This window comes from Aptenodytes patagonicus, chromosome 6 (assembly GCF_965638725.1).
Source record: "Aptenodytes patagonicus chromosome 6, bAptPat1.pri.cur, whole genome shotgun sequence".
Taxonomy (NCBI): Eukaryota; Metazoa; Chordata; class Aves; order Sphenisciformes; family Spheniscidae; genus Aptenodytes; species Aptenodytes patagonicus.
The window spans coordinates 11,154,933-11,175,236 of record NC_134954.1 but is presented as its reverse complement, the minus strand read 5'-3'; the positions used below and the strand labels follow the sequence as shown (position 1 = coordinate 11,175,236).

Here is a 20,304-nt window from a genome sequence, read left to right as displayed (position 1 = left end):
AGACCTGCCTCTTGCCATGTGCTCCCATCTCCCTCCCAGCTGAAACAAGAGGACCGCTCTGGGGGAGAAACGCAGGGAGGGGCAAGAGTTGAGTGTGTTTCCAACAAGTGTCCAACAACTTGTTATTGGAGCAGGATTGTCATGGCATGGATGGTCTTCTGCTGTCTTGTAATAGGGTTCCAAAAAGCTTTGGTGATATCAGTCTTGATAGTAGAGGTAATGTGACCCCATGTTGAGCAGTGAATCAGAGGCGTTACCTGGAGAAATCCTTTCCCTGCTTTAGTTGGAAGGACTGGACCTCACCAGTCTAAGGCTGTGGGTGTAGCCCAGAAATAAGTGATTGTAAGCTGCATGTGGGTGGAAAGAATGAATGAGTGTGTCCTTTAATAGACAAAAATGAAACCTGATGACGTTCTGTCTGTCTGCACACTTTAACTTCTCAGTGTGTGGTGTGCAATACTTCTGCAGAAACTAGGATAGTTTGGCTATGTGTAAAGTGTCATTACCACTCAGTAACACACGTTTTATGGTTTGCACAGTAATGCAATTACACTGAACATCAGATTGGAAATTGTATCTCTGTTTTACAGTTTTCTGTGCTCAAAATTGAGGGTTAATAGCAGCCTGAAATTAGGGACAGGGGATCTTCTCAGTTTCTGGCAAATTGTTAGCTTGCTCTATTTGGCAAGAAACTAGTGCTAGATATTTTCTAGAATGAAAAGGTTTTCACTGTGAGAGATAGAAAAGATCTGCCATTGCAGTGCAGCGAGGATGTCTTACATCTTGAACCGGTGGTTGTAACTGATGATCCATTTTTGTTTGCTGTAAGTTGGCCTCAGTTGAGACAGGACAAAATTATCCATATACTTTCTGTTCAGGATTACTCCTTGGGGAATACAAGAACAGCTGTTTTGACTGGTTATTTTTACCAGTCTGATGGCTTGAATCTTCCACAATGTCACCAACACCTGAATTCTCTGATTTCTTCTGATACAAGTCCAGTTATGTTATTGCCTAGCACCCTCAGGAGCTGTTTTTCTTTTTTTCTTTTTTTTTTTTTTTTTTTTTACTTTGTCTATTTTAATAACGAAGTAACGGTTTTAAGTCAAGTGAAATTGCTTTTCTTTTCTCCCTGTCCCTGAGTGTAGAGAAACAACAGAAGGAAGCTTTGTCTGCCTTGTGTGTGTTTCAACCCATCTGGTGGCGACAGTTTGGGTTGCGTCTGCCAAGTTATGCCTAGCGGAAGGGTTTATTTCCAATCACGGGTTTTTTTTTCTGTGAGACAGAAGCTTCACTAGTTCCACGAGGAAGACATGGTATCTGCAACAGGAAAGCTGTGGATGTGGGATGCGAGAGGATGTAAACCATGCGCTTTGCGCTTGCTTTCCTCTGGAAGATGTTGGCTATAACTAGTGGAGAAACTACTTATTTCATTATCGTGAAGGGCTGAATAAAAGCGGGTGTTGCCTGGCTCAAGGCAAACTTTAAATTCTATTTACAAAATGTTCTCACTGAAAAAAAAAATCTGGAAACGCTTCAGAAAGCAGCTCTTGCACTGGTGGATTTGCGCTAGACACTGTTAAGCCCTGTTATTTTTCTGGCACTGCCTCCAACGCCTCTTGAGAATGTGCAGAGTAGGCAATAAAATGAATGCAACTCTTTTAAAGTGAGGTTGCATAAATCATCAGAAAGGAGAGGAGCTTCTCATATACCAACAGCAACACTTCACTCCATCATCTCCAGCAGAGAAGTGAGCTCAAGCTCTTTATTTGTGCTGCTTGGCCTGGATTAGTGTCAAGTCACTTTTGGTATCAAGTGGAATAAAGAGGAAAAAAATTTCTCTCCAAGGGTGTTGAGGTTCAACTTTTTTCACTTGCACGTGTTTTCTAGATTCTCTGCTGTCTCGGTGCCGTGGTCGCCTTGCAGTCCCTTGACAGCTAACCGAGGCCATGATCTTAGAGTGATACGTGAGCTCAGCCATGGTTAGGCATGTGGGTGGGTCTCTCCAAATGAATAAACTTGCTGTTCTTCAAAAACTTCCTGTTTTGTTTTGGTTCCTTCAGTTATAGTATTAAATGATTTTTGAGAAATCTTCCAGTCTTTAGTCTCCCGAATGGAGCTTCCCATCAGAGCTTTGCTGTGTTGGGAGAAGATGCTGTAACTGTCGGAAAGATTAGAGCTGCTTTCCAGTCGGGGCAAACCATGGGATAAAGCCTTAGTAGAACAGCCCAGAGTTTGCAGGTTGTGATTTGGCCGTGAGCTACTGAGAAGGAAGTGCAGTGAAACGTAGGGGTGAGCCTATTTCTTATAAACAGACTGGCTCCTGGGGGAGAGTCCCAACTCTCTTCTAAGGAAGAGCCTATGAGAGGCTTTCCAGGTTTAGCTTAGCTGCTTGCAATTGCTCTGTGCAAGGAGCAAACAGAGCAGGATGAGATTTAAGACAATTGGGGGTTTACTTCTGTAAAGATTCTGATATAAGGAGCAAAATCAGTAAGAAATGAGTATTCAGGAGGTCTCGGATAAGACATGTGAAAGCTTTAGTTCCTTGGAGTTGGCAAAGTAAACTTGAATCCTCTTTGGGAACTTTAATCTAAACTTGGTGATTTTGTTTGAAATTACTGACCGTTGTTATGAACTCCATGCACAAGCAAGCAACAAAAACGTGGGATATGTGTTTTGTTTTCTTTTTTAATTTGTACTAGGTTTGAGTAATTTGGGAGTTGATCCAAGAACACTCAGTGATATCTTGTATCTTGCAAATCCCCTGCCGCTGCTGTTTCACCTGGAGTCTTAATGGTACAACTAAAGGAGCAGTGTTTTAACCAGGATGTGTGTGTTAGTATCTAGAGTAGATGGCTCGAGGTGTGATGTATTTCTGGGCTTGTGCTCAGTCGTCCGCTCTGTTTGGAAGTGGACCCAAGTGGCAAGGCTGAGCATGCTTGAAAATTAATGCATTGATTGGAGCCCAGCAGCCTCTTGGGATTGATTCCAGAGTTTGGATCCGGATTAAACTTCCCCCCAAGGACTTTGGGAAGTGGTATACAAGGGGACCTGGTGAAATTTGAGATGAGTCCAACTTCCTCAAGATGGCAAGAAGATGAATGTTTTTACCAAGGGCAAGAGAGTGGGAGGAAACGCCCAGTTTAGGGAGGGAAGGGGAAATATTTTATGGTGGGGTAGTGTCTGGGAATGAAAGGGATGGATTGTGTCTCGGCAGATATGAATCTTTCAGTTTTAATCCACATTTAGGAAGTAAATACAAAGAATCTTGCCGACTTCTGGGAATGGGGAGAGGGGAGGAGGTGCAGCGCTGGGCTGTTCAGCTGAGCTGCTGAGGCAGAAATCCCTGTGCTACAGAGCTGCAGTTCAGCTGCGTGGGGGATCTGATGCATAGGGCTGATGCGCGATGCCTCAGGAGCGGAGGTGAACAGAACAATAGGAATAGGTGGATGCACTATCTCAGCCCATAACTTTATAGGACTTAAGCATGCTGCCAAGGAAAGTGTCAAGTCAGCAAGTGGATCTCTCTGCTGCATGGGAAATGACTTAAAGTATTTCATCATTTTGCTTGGGTTTTGGTGGTTTGTTTTTTGGTTGGTGGTGGTGGGTTTTTTTTTTTTTTGGTAACATCGTGATGTCTTGGTTGTGCATCACAAAATACTTCTTGTGGGAGTGGTTGCTCAAAGGAAAGAATAAAATTCTGACTGTTCTGTAAAATTTGGATTCTGCAAATTTTTAAGTTGTGTGTCTGAGATCCTCAATAGCCTCTGCAAGCCTTTACTGTGATTCCTCACTGCTGCAGTTTGTTCACTCTGCATTTTATCCAAAGCATAAGAATTGACTCCTTGAGGAGCAGTGGTGGTGATTGACTAGAGCTAAGTAGATGAGTGAATTTCCCTCCACCCTCTTTCAGCAGCAGATAAGCGTGCAAGAAGTTCTTAAAGGAAACTAGAACATACACTGGCTAGGTGTGATGTAATATTTTGCAAACAGGAAACTACTACTTGAATATTCAAGGTGGGAAAACTGTTGAGACCAGCCTTTGTCAGTCCACTGTGCTGCGTGTCTGAAAGGAACTGTGAATGTTCAAGTTGGAGGGGTAGGGAGTTAAACGTGGTATTGGATGGAAATTAGTAGGTATGTTGTTACTCTAAAATCTGGAAGAACCCCTTTCTGTCTTTGGCTACCAAAATCACATGCAGTCAGGGTCACTGTGGAGGCAAATGACTAGAAATGCCTTACAGTTAGCTTAGCTAACTTGCTTATTGCAAGAAGCAACCACTAAAATTATGGAAGCTCTGTTTGAGCAGAAAATGTTCCCGTCTTTCTGCTAATGTGAGTGATTCCATAACAACAACAAATCTATTGACTTCTCAGTTTGGATAGTGAAAAGCCTGTCCAGTTGAGTGCCTCAAACGTAGATCTCTGAAGCTGTGCCTTGCGTTAAATGACCATGGCACCATGCATCTTAATGTTTGCTGAAGTCAGCAGTATTGGACAAGGAGGGAAGTACCAAAAAGTGGATTTGCTTGTGGTGTTAGACATTGGAGGGCCCATACTTAGGGAGTCCTATGGAAATCCTGGGTGTGCAGAATATGTGATAACGTGATTTAAATGGTTGGGGAAAATATTCTTGATGGTTGTAAGGCTGATGGATTGAAGTCACTGTGGAAGAAGCACTGCCTTTGCATGCACATTGTGTCTGTATGTATACACACACACCCCCCTACCCCTCTCTCAAAGACCAGCTTTTGGGTTTGGTGTATGCACAGCTTGGCATCTTTGGAAAACAGCATAAAAAAACCCTGCTGCTCATCTCAAGAGTAAGTTGCAGCAGTGATGTGAAACTGTGCTTCTGCTGTGTACCGCAGAAGGAGGGTGGTATGTGCTGTACTGAACCCCAACAGATCCTTGGGTGCAGGCGATGCCAGCTTGGTGCAGGTCAGGAGCTGCTTTAATATACAAAATAAAGTGTTGTGAAGCAAAGCCCTGCCTCCCTTTGTTCTCTGCAGTTGGGGCATAATCGGGATTTGGCAGCCAGTCCTCTTGACTCCCCACTCAATCTTGAAAGCTTCTCAGTTGATGGTGCTGCTTGGGCCTGCTGTTTGGTGTCTCAGGCTTTTGAGAACATCACCCAGTTTTCTGACCTGATTTGGACAGACGAAATGGCCAAATACAATAGAAAATCCAGTAGATCTTCCTTTTAATCTATAGGGACTCTCGTGCTGCAGTGTAACCGTCTTCCTTTGCTTGCTCTAACTTGTTTTAATTTGCCCTTTGCCCTCCTATAACTCTTCTTATGAATTCTTATATTCTGTAGTTGCACCACGCTTCAAAGAGTGGGTGTGGGGGGTTTGTGTGTGTGTGTGGCTTTTTTCTTTTTTTGTGTGTGTTTAACTGCTTGACTTATTTAACTTGCAGATGATCTGAATTTCTCATTCTAACTAAAATGCTACCTAACTGGAGTATTTTACCTTGGTATCTGAAAGCTGATGTATTCTGGTTTTATTGAGAATAATGATGAATTTGGGACTCCTGGTGCTATTCTGACCCTGATTATTCATTGTCCTTGTGCCCTATGGCCATACTTTGGTGGTTACAGTGTCTGCAGCCTTTCACTGTGGATGACAGACAGATATCCTGTCCAGCCTAATGCTGCCCTCTCAACACAATAAAATGCTGCATGTCTGAAATGACTGATAACCATCGAAGGTTACCGTCCAGTAAAGAGTTGAAGAAACAAGGCAGCTTTAATCAACTACTGGAGTTTTCCTCTCCAGTCCCTGCTTCTCCTCTCCACCTCCCCCTTTGTATTTTAATTGGTTCCTCTTATATTTAAAGATTTATTTTTAATTTTTTTATCCAACTTTTCAACATTGCTGTACAAACTCAGCACATAGGATTTCTGGACACTGCCAAGCTGTGATCCTACAGCTCTTCTTAGCTGCTGAAATCAGGCAAAAATGCCTTGCTGAATTCTTGCAGTCTTTTTCTGTTTTTCCTGATGTAGGTCTCTGTCTTCAGTTACGTTTACATCTCTTGGGAGTGTAAGGGGGTGCCTTTCCAAATCTTCGGTACTTTATGGCTCTTCAGATCTTTGTTGACATTGCGTTGTCCAGCTGGTAATAGGAGAACATAGGAAGCTCTTGGCCTCCGTTTTAGTTTTAGGAAGCTGAGTGTTTGGGTTATTAATCAATTTGCTTTAAGATCGTGGAGTTCCGATGTCTCATGATTTCCAGCATCTCATAGAGATGATATTGTATGATTTTTCTTTCTTCCCCCCCCCCCGTCTTTGTTTATATGTTTTCCAATTACATGTCAAATAAATTGCTGTGCACAAACTCAGAGTAAAGAAATGACTGTCTGTGTGCAGGGGGTGGATCTCGGTCTTTTTCCTGTTTTAAACTGTCTGAATTTTCAAAATAACTAAGCATAGCCTAGATACTATGGTATATACTATAAAATGGTCTGACTTTCAGAAATGAAGTCGTTTTCTACGCAAGGAGAACTTTTTTTCAAGAGCCCAATTCAGAGTCTTTTTATAAGCCTAAAATACAGCTCTAGGGAAGTCAGTGATATTATTTTTGTATGCATTGGAAAATACTTTAGAAATACTTACACAATGTAGGATGTCCAGACTTAATATTTGTGTGAAGTGAGATGCACTGTCATTCTGATAATCCTCGAATTAGACAAGCTCTTTTACGTGAACCTGTGGCAGGTGGTAGGAGTCAGGAATTACAGGCATTCCTGCTTTGGGCTGTGCTTGTTTTAAAAGGCACCCCGCTTCTGGCTGAAAAATACTTCTTGCTGAGTTAAAGTAAATGAATTAACCAAGGGGCAAAACTCAAAGTTTAGCTAAGAAGGAAAACAATTACAGCTGGGGGGAGCAACACGACTCCAAAGCTTCCAGCCTTTATGAGTGGACAGAAATTTCCCCTCATGTAGCTTTTCACAAATTTGTCTTATTCTCCAAACCTACAAATACCTGCATACGTGGACTTTTACTTGGACAAGAAGTTCTGCTGAGTTCAACAGAACTGTGTCTGGGTGGAACCACATGGGCTACAGCCTTACTGGGTACGGCTCTTAAAACTGTGCCGCTTGTGTTAACCTAAAGGGTGTAGATGTGGCATGACGTGCAGACTGGAATAGCTAATCCCAGTGAAAATCACCCAGACTCTCCTCCCTCCCCCCAGTACACAAACCATAGTGTTTTTTCAAGTGTGATGGTGTGTGGTTGCAAATTACTGACATGCACTGATTTCTCCTGTTTAGCATAGGTAGCGTGTTGTCTACTAAGCTGGCCATGGCCAAAGGGCTGATTGGCAACTGCTGAAGGGAAGGGATGCTGTGTTGAGTAGGCAGAGCAGGCAATTTTTTAAGCTTGCATATCAGAACTTTAAACATAGTGGCATGACTTCAGTTGGTCACTTGTTTTGGGGTTTGTTTTTTTTTTTTAGTTTTTTAGTTTGTTTCAGGTTTGTGTATTTGTTTTGTTTGTTTTTCTTTCCAGCTGGGTGAAATGAAGGACTCTGTTTTCTTTAGGTTGTGCTTTATGTGTTTAGGTGGTGTTGGAAGCTGTCCAGGTGTCCTGCTGGGGTTATCTTAATACTTCACATGAAATACCTGTGCAGGACTAGATATATATAGTCCAAGATTGTAGTATATATAAACACGCTTCTTTTTTTTTTTTTTTTTTTACAGGAGGCTTGCCCCCTTTGGAAGGAGAATATTTTTTTCTTTACTCTTCTTGAATTTAGCTTCTTAAAATTGCTGTGGTCATGCTTATTGCATAGCCTAATAGATCCCAGATAGATCCCCTTCTAAATAATATAGGAGTCAGTATGTAGAAATATTTGTGCTCCCTGCTTACAGGTGGGATTGAGCTGAGGAGATGTTAAACATTCGGTTATGTTGCAGCGGGTCTAATAGCCAGGACAGGAGTTACTGACTCCAGGGCCTCTTCTAGTCCAATGTACTCCATCATGCAGGGAACCTGTAATGCTACTGAGATGTGAAATAGTCTTCTCTTTTCCTGGAAAAGGCAGTGACCCAACAGTAAGATTACTCAAAGCAGATTGATTTGTTATAGTGATAAAAGCCATGACTCATGGTAATTAGAGCTTAGGAGCTATAGTGTCTGGGAACCTATCTTGGTAATTGTTGATATCTTTGGTTGAACCAAAGTTATTTGCTCCCGCACTCTTCACATTGAGTATATGGTGCACGTTATCGCTTTTATCTGTGGGCTTCCAAGTGTTTGATGTATTTTGCTGCACAGTAGCTCTGGGGAAAAACCTCTTCAAAATAGACCTACAGGATTTGTTTCCATTTTGGAAATGGAGCTGGGGTCAGTGCAGAGGCTGTGAGACCTGCCACCGGCACCCTGGCTCTCCACAGGGATCTGGGCCTCAGCTAGTGTTAAAATGACTGTACACATCTTCCCCTCATGGCTTGGAGGGGACCAGAGTGATGTCCAAACCGAGCTTGTTCCTCTTGAAAGGAGTGCAGCCCAGATGTACATGATCTGGGTGGAAGGTCTGACGCACAAAGAAGTTTTTCAGTCTCTTTTTTTTGATGAGAAAAGAGGCTAGAGATGCAAACCAAATCACGCCTTTCATTGCGATGAGTTAGATATCTCTTTCGGCTTCAGCCCTGATCTTAGCTGAGGGGCATGGGTGGAGCCCTTTATTTCTTGGCACTTCTTTGTAATGGCACAAGCAGTACGCCTACATCGGGTATTGTATCAGCTGCCTTCTGAGCAACTGGCAAAGCTGTGCAGTCTTGCAGTCAGCAATATCTTGATTAATAATTATGATAGAAGCACTTCTGTTGAGCTTAAGTGCTTTATTTCCGCTTACTAAAATCCTCTGCTAGGAAGGTTTGAAAAACTAGATTGATTTAAATTGATATATTTGAGGTGTCTGTCTTCTGATTTGGACAGACATCGAGCACTCTGGAAAATACTTATCCCGCTGCCCATAAGAAAGCTGTTCTCCAACAGGAATCTGAATCTTTACCTGGTCCAGCACTGAAATATCACTGTAAGCTGGTTCCTACTAGTCCTGCAACTGTTAGCCCTGGTGCATCAGTTGTGGTGCAGTTAAGGACAAAGCACAGAATTAGTTAAGTGCTTTGCAAAATCTTATTGCTAACAGCCATGGTAGTTTACTGTATTAGTTTCATCATCTCATATCTTTGGAGAATAAGCACCAGTGGTGGCGTTTTGTCCAGCTACTCAAAAAGCTTTGCAATGCTCTTCAGCTGCATAGAACCAGCGGTGAAAATTAAAATTTTGTCGGTATGTGTGCATGACGTAGATGCATGTTCTTTTGGAGATACGGAGAAGGGTTTTGCTAGGGGCGGAGGCATCTAGGTGTTCTACACCTGAAGATGGTAACTTTTCCTTTCTTTTTTCAAGTGCAGAAACTCTCAAAACTTTCTCTGAAAGGCTGATAACTGGGTGGTTAATAGCTGGAGCTGTGTATTTTAGGGGATTTTGGGCATGGAAGTCCCCTTGAGAACTTTTCTTCACTTGCGTTACTTCCCTTGTGCCTTCATACTGGAGGTCTCTTTGCAGATCTATCCCATAACCTTATCAATTAACACGATGGGCTTAAAAGCGGGCTGTGGCCGAAGAACTGGGGGTGGGTTCTTGCTGCAGGGCTGGGTGAGAAGGGCCCCAGTTTGTGTGGGTTGGGGAATCTTCCCCAGCACGTCAGCTCTGCCGTGCACAGTGGAGCATTTGCATTGCCCTCTTGTGGCAAGTGCCCTGGAGCCGCTGGGGTCAGGAGACATTCTGCCTTACGTTGTCCATGGTGTTCCTTAGGAAGATCTGTCCTCCCAACAGCAGAACCGTGATTAAACAATTCTGCAGTTTCAGTGTGGTTTTTGATTCAGCAGCCTCTCCAGTGAAACTGTGGCTCTCCTAATCTAGAAGCGTGAGTTAGCATGAAAACCTGAAAGCGAAGCTGATGGGATGTAGGAAGTGAAACCGATAGTTCAAGATACATTATTGAAATGATGTTCCAAAATACGTAGTCTAAGATCTAATTGTAGCTCTCTAATTATTTGCAGTTAAACTCGCCTGAAGGTTTTTGTAATGCCTCAGCGATATTAATATTTTCAGAAACTTGATGGAGGGAACAAAATAGAGAACAAAAGCACTGAAAATTAGATAATCCATTCTTTCAGCTTTGCATGCATTTCTCTTCTTTCCACCAAATAGCATTCTCCTTCTGCCAGGAATCGGTGGTGGGATTAGATCCTGCAGTTGTTTAAAGTAACCCTGCAGCAAAACACAAGCATGTGCTAAAATCTGGGCTACCAACCTGGCAAGAATTAATTTCTGAATTAAATGCTGTCGTCTTTCTGTAAATGGTGAAGGGAGGCTGTGTGTGTGCAAACACACACCCTGCAGACCCCTCCTGGAGGGCGATGCCTTGCAGACATGCCTGCAGCCCCTTACTCTCTTTGTTCTCACCATTCGCAGCGTGGCTGGGGCGAAGGGGTTTTATTGTGGCGGCAGCGGGTGAATTCCTGCGTGCGCCTTCCCCGGGCCTGCTGCCCCTCTAATTGTTGTGTTGTCAGAAGGCGTGTGCCTCCGAAAGCCTTATCTGATTCCTCCAAAAGCCTTGCAAGCAATTCAGATGTTGACCCCTTGAGCGCAAACAACTCTCTGCCTGCCTTGGGGCATAGCCGCCAGACGAGGTTTAGTGCTCGTGTGTGTGTGTGTGTGTGTGTGTGTGCAAACCTGAGGCTGGCTTTGTCACTGGGGATGGAGCACCTGCCTGGGGAGGGGAGCAAGGGGCCAGGGAAGGTGAAAGGCTGGTGGGATTCGGAGGGGGAGAAGGGGAGTCCAACAGCTGCTTGTGTCAGCGCGGGGATAAATGCAAGGAGATTAATAGTTATTTAAAGAGCAAATGGGGACATGGCATTCGGTTGTGGCATGCGAGTGTATAAATGTGGTGGAATGGCTGCTCTGCTGGTAACATTTAGACAGATGGTCCCTGGACTGAAAGGAATGAAAAGGATCTTTGCTTCTCTTAAGGATATCTTAAATTTTAATGGGGCACTCTTCTTTTTTTTTTTTTTTTTTTTTTTTTTTTTTATTGACTTCCAGGCAGCACCTTCGGCGTTTCCAGACTGTGCTGTCTTGTTAACACCGACTGCCCATTTGGACATCTTTCTCCATCTTAAGTAGCCTGGGATTAGAGGGAATAGTTTTTAAGTGAAAGCTGAAACACTATTGTTTTGCTGTCTGTATGTCTGAGTTGGTTTAGGAGACTGTTTTCATCACAGCCGTCTTTTCATCATTCTGCTGGTTAGGGAGTGTGTCTGATGCTAATCTCCATGAGAAATGAAACAACTGAGTGATACTTCTACATTTTTGAGAAGTCTTCAGGTCTTATTAGGATATTCTGGGGCAGGAGGGCAGGGAGGTTTGTTTTTTGATGAAATACAGAATTATTGAGCAGGAAAAAGACTGTTCCTGGTGCAGTACACCAGCATTCTGGCTCTTTCCATACAGAATTAGCCTCAAGGGAAAACACGTACCAAATGTCCGTTAAATAGGTCTTGGTTGGCTGAATAGCCTACAGGAGATGAGACATAATTGTCATCTGCATTGCCAAAGCTGCAATCTCCTTTTGGAGAAGAAGAACCAGTCTGGATCGCTTTCTCCTGAGTCAACTATTTAGCATGCTTTGAGTCCAATCACAGATACTTTCTTGCCCATCTAACAGGGGTGCTGGGCATCTATAACATCCCCGCTGTTACAGATGGGGAAACTGAGGCAGGGAGGGCAAATGACTAACCCGAGGCAATACAGAGAGTCACTGGTTCACCCAGGATTAGGACTCAATATGTAATTGCTTTTATTACTCTGGTGCCCGAAGGCCTCAGACAAAACGGAGGCCCATTAAGCCGAGCGCTTTTTACATAGCGAGGAGCAATCCTTGCCCTGCAGACCTTGCTGCCTGAAGTAGGCTGAGGGTGGAGGGGGGGGGGCAAGGTGGCTTGCCCAAGGACACAGCGCATCGCTGGCAGAGCAAGGGAGGGAACCAGCTCTCCCTTGTCCCTGCAGACCATCCCAGCTCCCAAAATGAAGTCCCCTATGCCGTTCCCCACCGGACCTTCTCCTTCCCACCACGGCTTATATTAACAAGCTGATCCGTCTCTGGAAAGTCTGATGTGCCTTGCTGAAGACCCAACAGCACCAGGCTCACCTTGGGCTTTTAATTAAAACCTCATAAAATATCAGCCTCTTCCAGTGAAACAGAGACAGAAACCTAAGGAAGAGCTCTATTTGGTGGCTCAAATTTCTCTACCTCCTCCCCTTCTGGAAGGACAGCTGGCAGTGCAAAGTGTTTGGGTGTAGGGAGGGCACTTCATCCATGCAAAGGGACCAGCCTGTTTTCCTCCATGGCTGAAGTGACTGGAGAAACTGGGTGTTAAATGGCTTGTCCAAGTTTCCTGGGAAGCTTGGCAGGTAGCTTGTGCCATTCCCTTTCAGGTCCTTGGAAGAGTGATGATGTGCTTGAAGTTTCATTAGGGCCGGTGGGATTCCTAGTATTGGGAAAGCTTTTTGTTATGGGTCTTGCTGTTGGTGCTCTGACTCGGGGAGCCTTTGTTGCTTGGCTGATATTACAGACTTGTCTCTGGAAAAGGAGCAACTGTTGGAAAGAAGAGGGAAGTCTGGAGCAGACTGGCTGAAGTACTGGGAGATACATGAGCTTGATGGCTCTGGATGGGATTGAAGACGTAGGATGTGGAGGGGCATGAGGTGCTTGAACCCTTGAACAAGGGGAAGAGCCTGAGCCCCTTCTGCCATGTCAGCTGCTAACTGCAGAACCAGGTGTGTGTATCGCTGTGTGTTCCTGGGTGATCCCAGAGCTGTTGGGGCTGGGTACCACAAACTTTTTGGATGCTGCTCTCTCCCTAAGCTGGGCACAAACAATGCCCTTTGGACACACGCAATGAGGAGACTGTGTACCTGGCTGAACCCCGTGTATGGCTCACCTGCTGCCCTGTCTCCGTGGCCAACGCTGGGTCTTTTGGAGGAATAAAAGATTGGGGTAGTTGTGTAACTCTTTCTCCTCAGAGTATTTTCCCAGCTTCCAACTGTTTGTGGTTCAGAATTCTAAAATCGGATATGCTGCCTTGATGGATTTTTCTCCAGCAGAAATTGTCTGATGCCTTTTTGAACATATGTAGGCTTTTAGTATCCGCAGCATTTTGTAGCAGAAAATCCGTGTCTGTTTGTGGGCTTTGTGAAGAATCACTCTGTGTGTGTTCAAATCCTGCTCAAGATGTTTTCTTGTCCACTAACTCCTCTATTAAGAGAGCATGAAAATTCATTTCCTATTTGCTTTTTTCCATATTGTTTAGGAATTTATCCACTTCTGTCATATTGCGTTCCACCTCTCTCCTCATTGTCTCTTTTCCAGGCTGAAAAGTTGTCATCTACTGTTGCGTTACAGGAAGGCATTGAAAGAGTTTGCTCATTCTTGTCACCTTTCTCTGAAATTTTTTCCACTCTCATCTCTTTGAGAGGGGGACCAGGGCTGCACATAAAATTTAGGGCATTAGGCATGTGATTTTTCTGCTAACCTCCCCCTGATCTAGCCTTTGCCTTTCTGTACTCCATTCTCTAGCCTTCGTTTTCGATGCCTTCAATTGTTTCGTATGTCATTTGTACCTGGAGGCTACTTCTGGGCCACAATCACGTCTGCTCATTTAAGTGCAACACGCTGTGCAACTGCTGGTGCTTAAGTATGTGGGGAAGCCTTCCATGCTGTGAGCTACCATGCTGCTTGACGAGACCTTTAATTCCTTTCTACTACTGTCTGTGACCGGTCACTGGGAATTGAGTGCATGGTACAACCTGGGTAAGTGCTATGAACCTTTTCTCCAGTGAGTCACACTTCAGTGCGGTTACTACCTGAGTTAAAGGTCCCAAATGCCACCATGCGTAGCAGGATCGGACCCGTGAGAAGAGGAGCAATCTTTGTGTAGAGCGCGAGACCGTCAGAGGCAATGTAGCCTTGTACAAGCTAGAGCCAGCTGCACTGTAATGAACCTAGTGATTTTTATCAGGTTATAGCAGTTTCTTCAAAAGGGTCTCAGTCTGGGTGTTGCTAGACATAGGGAGCCTGTCTCCTCATGATGGCTTGCTGCCTGCGAATCACCTCCTTGTTATGTGCAAGCTCTTTTCCCAGCTTAGCTGTTGATCTACTGTGTGGCTGTGAGAAACTTTACTTCTTTCTGTTTCAGCCACTGATGTAAAATGGGGCATATCCTTTGCAAATTTCCCTCCTCTTGGTGTGACACGTGTTCGATGGTGCTGAGATCATGCTGTGCATCCTCCATTGTGAAGGCTGTGCCATGGCTAGCCAGCCTGTGCTAACGTTGCTTCTGTAACAGACCTGTGCATCTCTTTGCCTCTAGCCGCAGTACACGAACCTGGGGCTCCTGAACAGCATGGACCAGCAGATCCAGAATGGCTCTTCCTCCACCAGCCCCTACAACACGGAGCACGCGCAGAACAGTGTCACGGCCCCCTCACCTTACGCCCAGCCCAGCTCGACTTTTGATGCCCTCTCGCCCTCCCCAGCCATCCCTTCCAACACAGACTACCCAGGACCTCACAGCTTCGATGTATCATTTCAACAGTCCAGCACAGCAAAGTCAGCAACGTGGACGGTAAGGACGCAGCATCGCTTTTGCTCCCTCTCTGGCTTCAGTCACGATGCTACTAGTGACATTGTTCTTAGGATACATATCCAGCTTGTGCAAGAATGGAGTGACCTGTGTCCTCTTCAGTGCATGACATGTCACACAGAAGGGAGAGATTTATCTTGGCTGCTCCGGGAGGGTGTGGTGGGAACTTAACCCCCAATAATATCACTAAATCCTAGGTGAATAAAATGCCTCGCAAAAAGACAGTCACCTAAAGACTGTATGTGATGAAACAGTGGCTCTCCATTTGGGTCTAGCAGGTGTGCTGGAACAAAATGTGGGGTGGGCATAAGCATGGCTTCAGCGCTTCCCTTCGCTTTCTTCACCTTCCATGGGTTTGCGTAAGGTTTGGCATGCGGGGCTGTGCCAGCAGGATGGAGGTGGTGCCTCCCCCGCTCCGACCCATGGTATGCGGGGCTTTCTCTCTCTGTGTCCTTGTCCTCTTGCAGCTGGTGTGGGAACCCCAGTGCCATCAGCTCGGGTCAGCCCCGCGGTGTTTGGATTATTTATATACACACATATATATATATATTTTTTTTTTTTTACTTAACACTCTGCTCTTGCTGTCAGAATAGTCCCTTTCTTATAAAAAAAAAAAACAAACGTATGGAGCTTGAAATTTGAAGCCCAGCTCTTGATTTTTGGTGGAGCTGGCTTGATTGTTCAAGCTCTAGAAACTTTGTAGCCCAGGGCACAGCACTGCTGGAGCTGTATGTCCTATTGTGGTTTAGGGCTCTAGAGTAGAGATGTTTGCAGTGGAGACTATTGCTGTCTTAAAGATGTTCAATATTTGCTTTCCTCTCCTTCGCGCACTTGGAGTAGGTGCAGTGAATAATGCACCTCATGGTACCTGAATAAAAGCAGGGACTCAATTTTTTAACTTTTTTTTTAAAGAAAAAAAGGTACACTTTTTACCAAAAGCTAAAAGCATTACAATAGTGTGGGTTTTTTTTTTTCTTTTTTAATCTGAGGAACTACTTTGATCTCAATTTAAATACAATCTAGCAGGAATTGAAACTAATAAACAAACTCCTAGCCACTGCTGCCAGCAAAGCAGCGGAGCCCATGTGCTCCACGCTGGAAAAAGATGCCAGATAACAATAAATTACTGTAAGTTTGCATCCTTTATATTTTAAAAGCCTTTTCCAGTAAAATTTGTCTGGAACTAGTAACAATAACCTTGTTCAGGAAATTGTGTTTCACGGGGTTAAAATGCAATAGATCTGCTCAAGACCAAATTTGTCATTTGTTTATGCATAAAAGGGTGAAGGATTTCTAAATGAGGTTGAAATTGCACCCTTTCCTTATCTGCATTGGGAGTGATGCCCTGCTGTAGTTCACGCTTGTTTTCATGTCCAGGTTTCTCCACTTACACTACACACACTACTTGTTTTCACTTCCCTTTAAGTAAGGAAATGGTTGGTCAGTTCTACTTTCCATTTCTCAGAGCAAGAAAATGCTGCCCTTGGATTTTTGCAGACTGCTCTGGAGAGAGGGTCCTTTGAAGGAGATATGAAAAGACAGTCTCTTTTGATACGTATGGTACAAAGAATTATCTAATGCAGCTGCAGGGAACCAGAGCGTTTGATGCTGTCCTTTTAACTATGAAAAGCGGTCTTTTGAAATGAGGTTTGAACGTATGTAGCAGGCTGTTCCAGCAGAGCTGAAGATGAGCGAGCTACGAGTGAGCTTAAAGTTAAGCAAGCACTTGAGATGTTTCACTGTAGTGATAGTGGCTTTCTGGGGTAGAAGTGGAGGCTGACTTTTAATGTAGATCTGGGTAGTAGTCAAAGATCAGATTACATGCTGGCTTCAAAGAAATAAATAAAATTGCTCCTTGGTGACTACAGTCACCAAATGTGTGCAGCCTGGGGGCAGGCACGTTTAGCTTCCCCCCCTTTTCTTTTGCCCTGATGAGGACCATGCTACCAACACATGAAGATGTGCTCCCTGTAACTGTTGCAGTCTGTCTAGGGATAAGTCTGTGTATTTTACTAAAGGAATGGGGTCCCAAACAGCTCTCTGATCAGGGAGGAGCGAGCGCGATCCAGGTGCCCCTGCGCTGAGCCAAATGACCCAGATTTAGCTGCTCGTGCAGGAGCTGGCAGTGTGCTGTATGTTCACAGTGGATGATGACAGTCTTGCGGCAGTGGCTGGGGACCTTCAATCAATACGCCTTTCACAGTAGAGCATCTTTCCATCTTCGGAGCTCTGCCCTTCTGCTAATTAGTCCACCAACTCGTTTCACATGGGCTCTTGAGCGGTTGGTAATATGCGTTCGACAGCTTTATCAGTGGGGTGGGTGGGGAAGGACGTGAAGGCTCTCTTTCCCGTTGCTGTCCTGAGAACTGTGGAAACATGCGTGAAATGTTGATGAAAGGAGGAGTGATTGCCCCATCCTCTCAGCAAGAGCAAGTTCTCGGAGTTGCTCATCCCCCCCATGTGACTTCATACGCTTTGATTAATGCCTGTCGTCTTTTTTTTTAATGATGGATTAGGAACTTACCCAACTGGAAGGGTTTCTTCCACTGCAGTGACCTATTAAAAGTTTAATTACTTGATGGCCCCACCCTTATTAAGAGTCCAAAACTTGAAAGCCTTGTTTCTTAGTTCTTTTTTTCCCCTCTTGCTGTTCCCCAGGGCAACAGTATTAAGTAAGGAAATCCATTGTATCGCACTCCCCTGTTTGGGAGAGGATGAGCCAGGCTGACCCACCTTGCCCTGCTGGGAAGGCTCGGTGGTGACTGGCAGTGGATCTGCTGTCCTGGCTGACAGCGTACTCCGAGCTTCTGGGCTGAGTCATGTTAGATTAGGTCATGGGACTGAAGGTTTTGGGCTTGGTAAGAGGACTGGCTTATTTCTTCAAAAAGCAAGAGCTGCTTTCATGGGAGGATTAGAGACCTGTGAAGATGCTTCAGATTTCTAAGCCTCTTTGTGCATTTAGCTCCCAACCTGCGTGCTTTGGAGGCAATAATCTGGAATCAAGTGTAGATCCCAAGGTTATTTCTTTTGGAGGTGGGGGAAAGGAGAGAGGGTACTTGCCGAGTACCTAAATGCTATGTCTCTGAAAACGGCCCTGGAATCATATCTTTTCCTGAAATTCTCCCCCCCCCCCGCCAAGTTCTGCAGACTCTTTCTAATGGGACAGGCTTACTGTCCTAGGACAGTGGGCAGCCTTTGCCAAATCAGCAGGATAGGCTGGGAGGGAGATGAGTGTAACATCAGGATTGCTTCTCTGCTCAGGTTTGTGATGGGCTCCTAATTTGGGCGGGGGGGGGGGAGGGGGAACTGGCCAAAAATTACAGAAACACTAGCTGCTGCTTGGTGAGAGGGTTATTTCATATGTATGAGCAGCTCGCTTTGAAAATATTACAAATTTTCTCTCTGAAGTCTTTCATGACCTTAAGTAGGAATTCCAGTAAAACATGCTGTCTAATCAGGTTAGCTCTTCATTTGTATGCAATGTTGAACTAATTAATGATGACAAATTGAGATTGGATTGCAGAGGACTTTATAAGCATCCTTGATTATTTTTTTAATTAATGACCTGAGAACACAAGTAAGAATATAAGCAAGTTAATCAGTCTTTTCAGAAGGAAAATCTTTAACAATTGCAACTCTACTGAAGTGTTTAAAAACAAAAGCCTTAATAGTCTGAATTGAACAAAGTTTCTCACATGCATACTCATAGTACAATAAAACCTTCTTGAAAACCACGCTGCGAAGGAACAAGCAGTTACCATTTTGTAATGCTGAGATAGGGAGTAGGTCGTTGAGGTAGAACGAGAAGCCCTATGAGCTGGGTGAAGTAAGAACTTATCCAGAACTGTGTGTCATTTATTGTGGGATATTTCCTCTGTGAGAATTCCCATATTCCCATGCCTTGCGATATCTCCTCCCATTTCTGCAGAAGAAGAAAACAAAGCATTTCAAAAGTGTGCCACCTCAGATTTTTTTTTTCTTCTCTGTGGAAGTAAGTTGTGTGCCCATCTTCCCCACCCACTCTGCCAATAAATAAATAAACAACTGCACTGGCTTTTCCCCCTAAAAAAAGATTTGGCAATCACCTGTCACTAGCAGAACCTGTTACATGGGGAAGAACATGATTGCAGTAGGAAAGTAAAAATTAAAATTGTATGTCAAGGTAAGTAAAAGTTAACATTACTGCCAAACGCGAGCTATCAAAAAATGAATCGGATCCACCCATCCCCATAAGCAAGATACCTCTTTATAAGTCATGAGACTCTTTTAAAAAGACAAACAGGTTCTTCTAATTCTCCCCCAGGTTTTTGAGCCTTTAGGGTGCATCTACTAAATCTTTTAAAGCTTTTCTTGGTAGTCACGAGGGTTAAGGAAAAAGAAGGCAGAAATAGCTTTAAGTTTTTAAATGAAAACTGAAATTTATTTGCAAGTTTTTGATTCTGCTGAAGACAGACACCCAGCCCTGCAAGACTTGCATAATTCAACTGTCAGCATTACCTGAGTTTAGCAGTTTATTCTCATGCCCTGCAGTAGGTTGGAGCTGAGCTGGGCTGGTCCTTGCAGGGCTTTGTTAGGAAACACGGAGCTCTGCGAAGCTGCAATCCGTGTTCCAGCCGGGCTCACTGGTTCTCCTCAGTAAACTCAGCTGTACCTACAGCTGCAAGAAAATGCTCAGATTTTGGACTCTTTTTGCTAGCAAAGCTGGATAACAGCCTGTGCAACATGCATGAAAGCAAGTAAATGGATTGTGCTGGCTGGGGTTAGTGCATTAGGAAAAGCTGCATTTTAAGGAAGGTGAAAGGAATGCACTTAAATTAGTCCACGCAAGCAATAACAGGTTTCCGTGGTTAAGACTACAGATTCCTTGGCTGGGCTATCTCAGTCTCTGTATTTCAGATTGATTCATTCCATTTTCATTTAAATATATCGTGTCCTGAACCACCTGGTAAAATTGGGGAAATTTTTTCCCAATCTCTATAAAATGAATTAGAGGACTGTGCACAAGCATAGTGAAGCAGTGAGAGGGCAATTAGATGTGTGCATCACCTTGACTCAACAGTCCTTAATTATGTGTTCAGTGTTCTCTTGAATAATCTGTTCAAATAGCACATTGTTTCAATAACACTGCTAATGTCCAGTATTGTCCTGGCTGCTGATTATCTCTCTGCATCATATGTGAAAACTTTTTTTTTTTAAAGGCTGGGGACTCCCTCAGTGAATATACATGTGGGGCTGTGCTAAGTGTTCATGTGAAATCTTAGCTTTGTTATTCCTTGGTGGTGTGTTGGTCAGTGCAATTTGAGCTTTCCAATTTTACCTTTTTTAAAGCTGTCAGGAGATGGGGAGTGGAAGCGGTCTCATTACAGGATTTTTACTTTCCCTGTCGTCAGAGGCTCCTAGTCAGCAATGATGTAGGCTTTAGCTGTTTGCACGGAGCAGCTGAGAAGGGTTCTTGTAAAAGAGAGACTCATTTGTGCAGAGGGTCTGCAGACCTCACCAAGCACTGAATTCGGTCACCTCCTGGCCACCCTGCTAATCCTTTTATGCCTCTAAATGTAGGCTTTCTCTTCAGCCCAGTTG

The 20,304-nt window shown here is 44.2% G+C and overlaps 1 protein-coding gene across 5 annotated transcripts in view; it reads left to right on the top strand.

Annotated features, from left to right (window-relative positions):
* LOC143161808 (tumor protein 63) overlaps positions 1 to 20,304 on the top strand; it is an 83,711-nt gene that overhangs the window by 16,099 nt on the left and 47,308 nt on the right. For all 5 annotated transcript variants that reach the window (XM_076341099.1, XM_076341098.1, XM_076341097.1 and 2 more), the window contains exon 2: positions 14,452 to 14,706. In XM_076341099.1, coding sequence (XP_076197214.1) covers positions 14,452 to 14,706 — 255 coding nt within the window. The remainder of the gene's footprint in view (positions 1 to 14,451; positions 14,707 to 20,304) is intronic.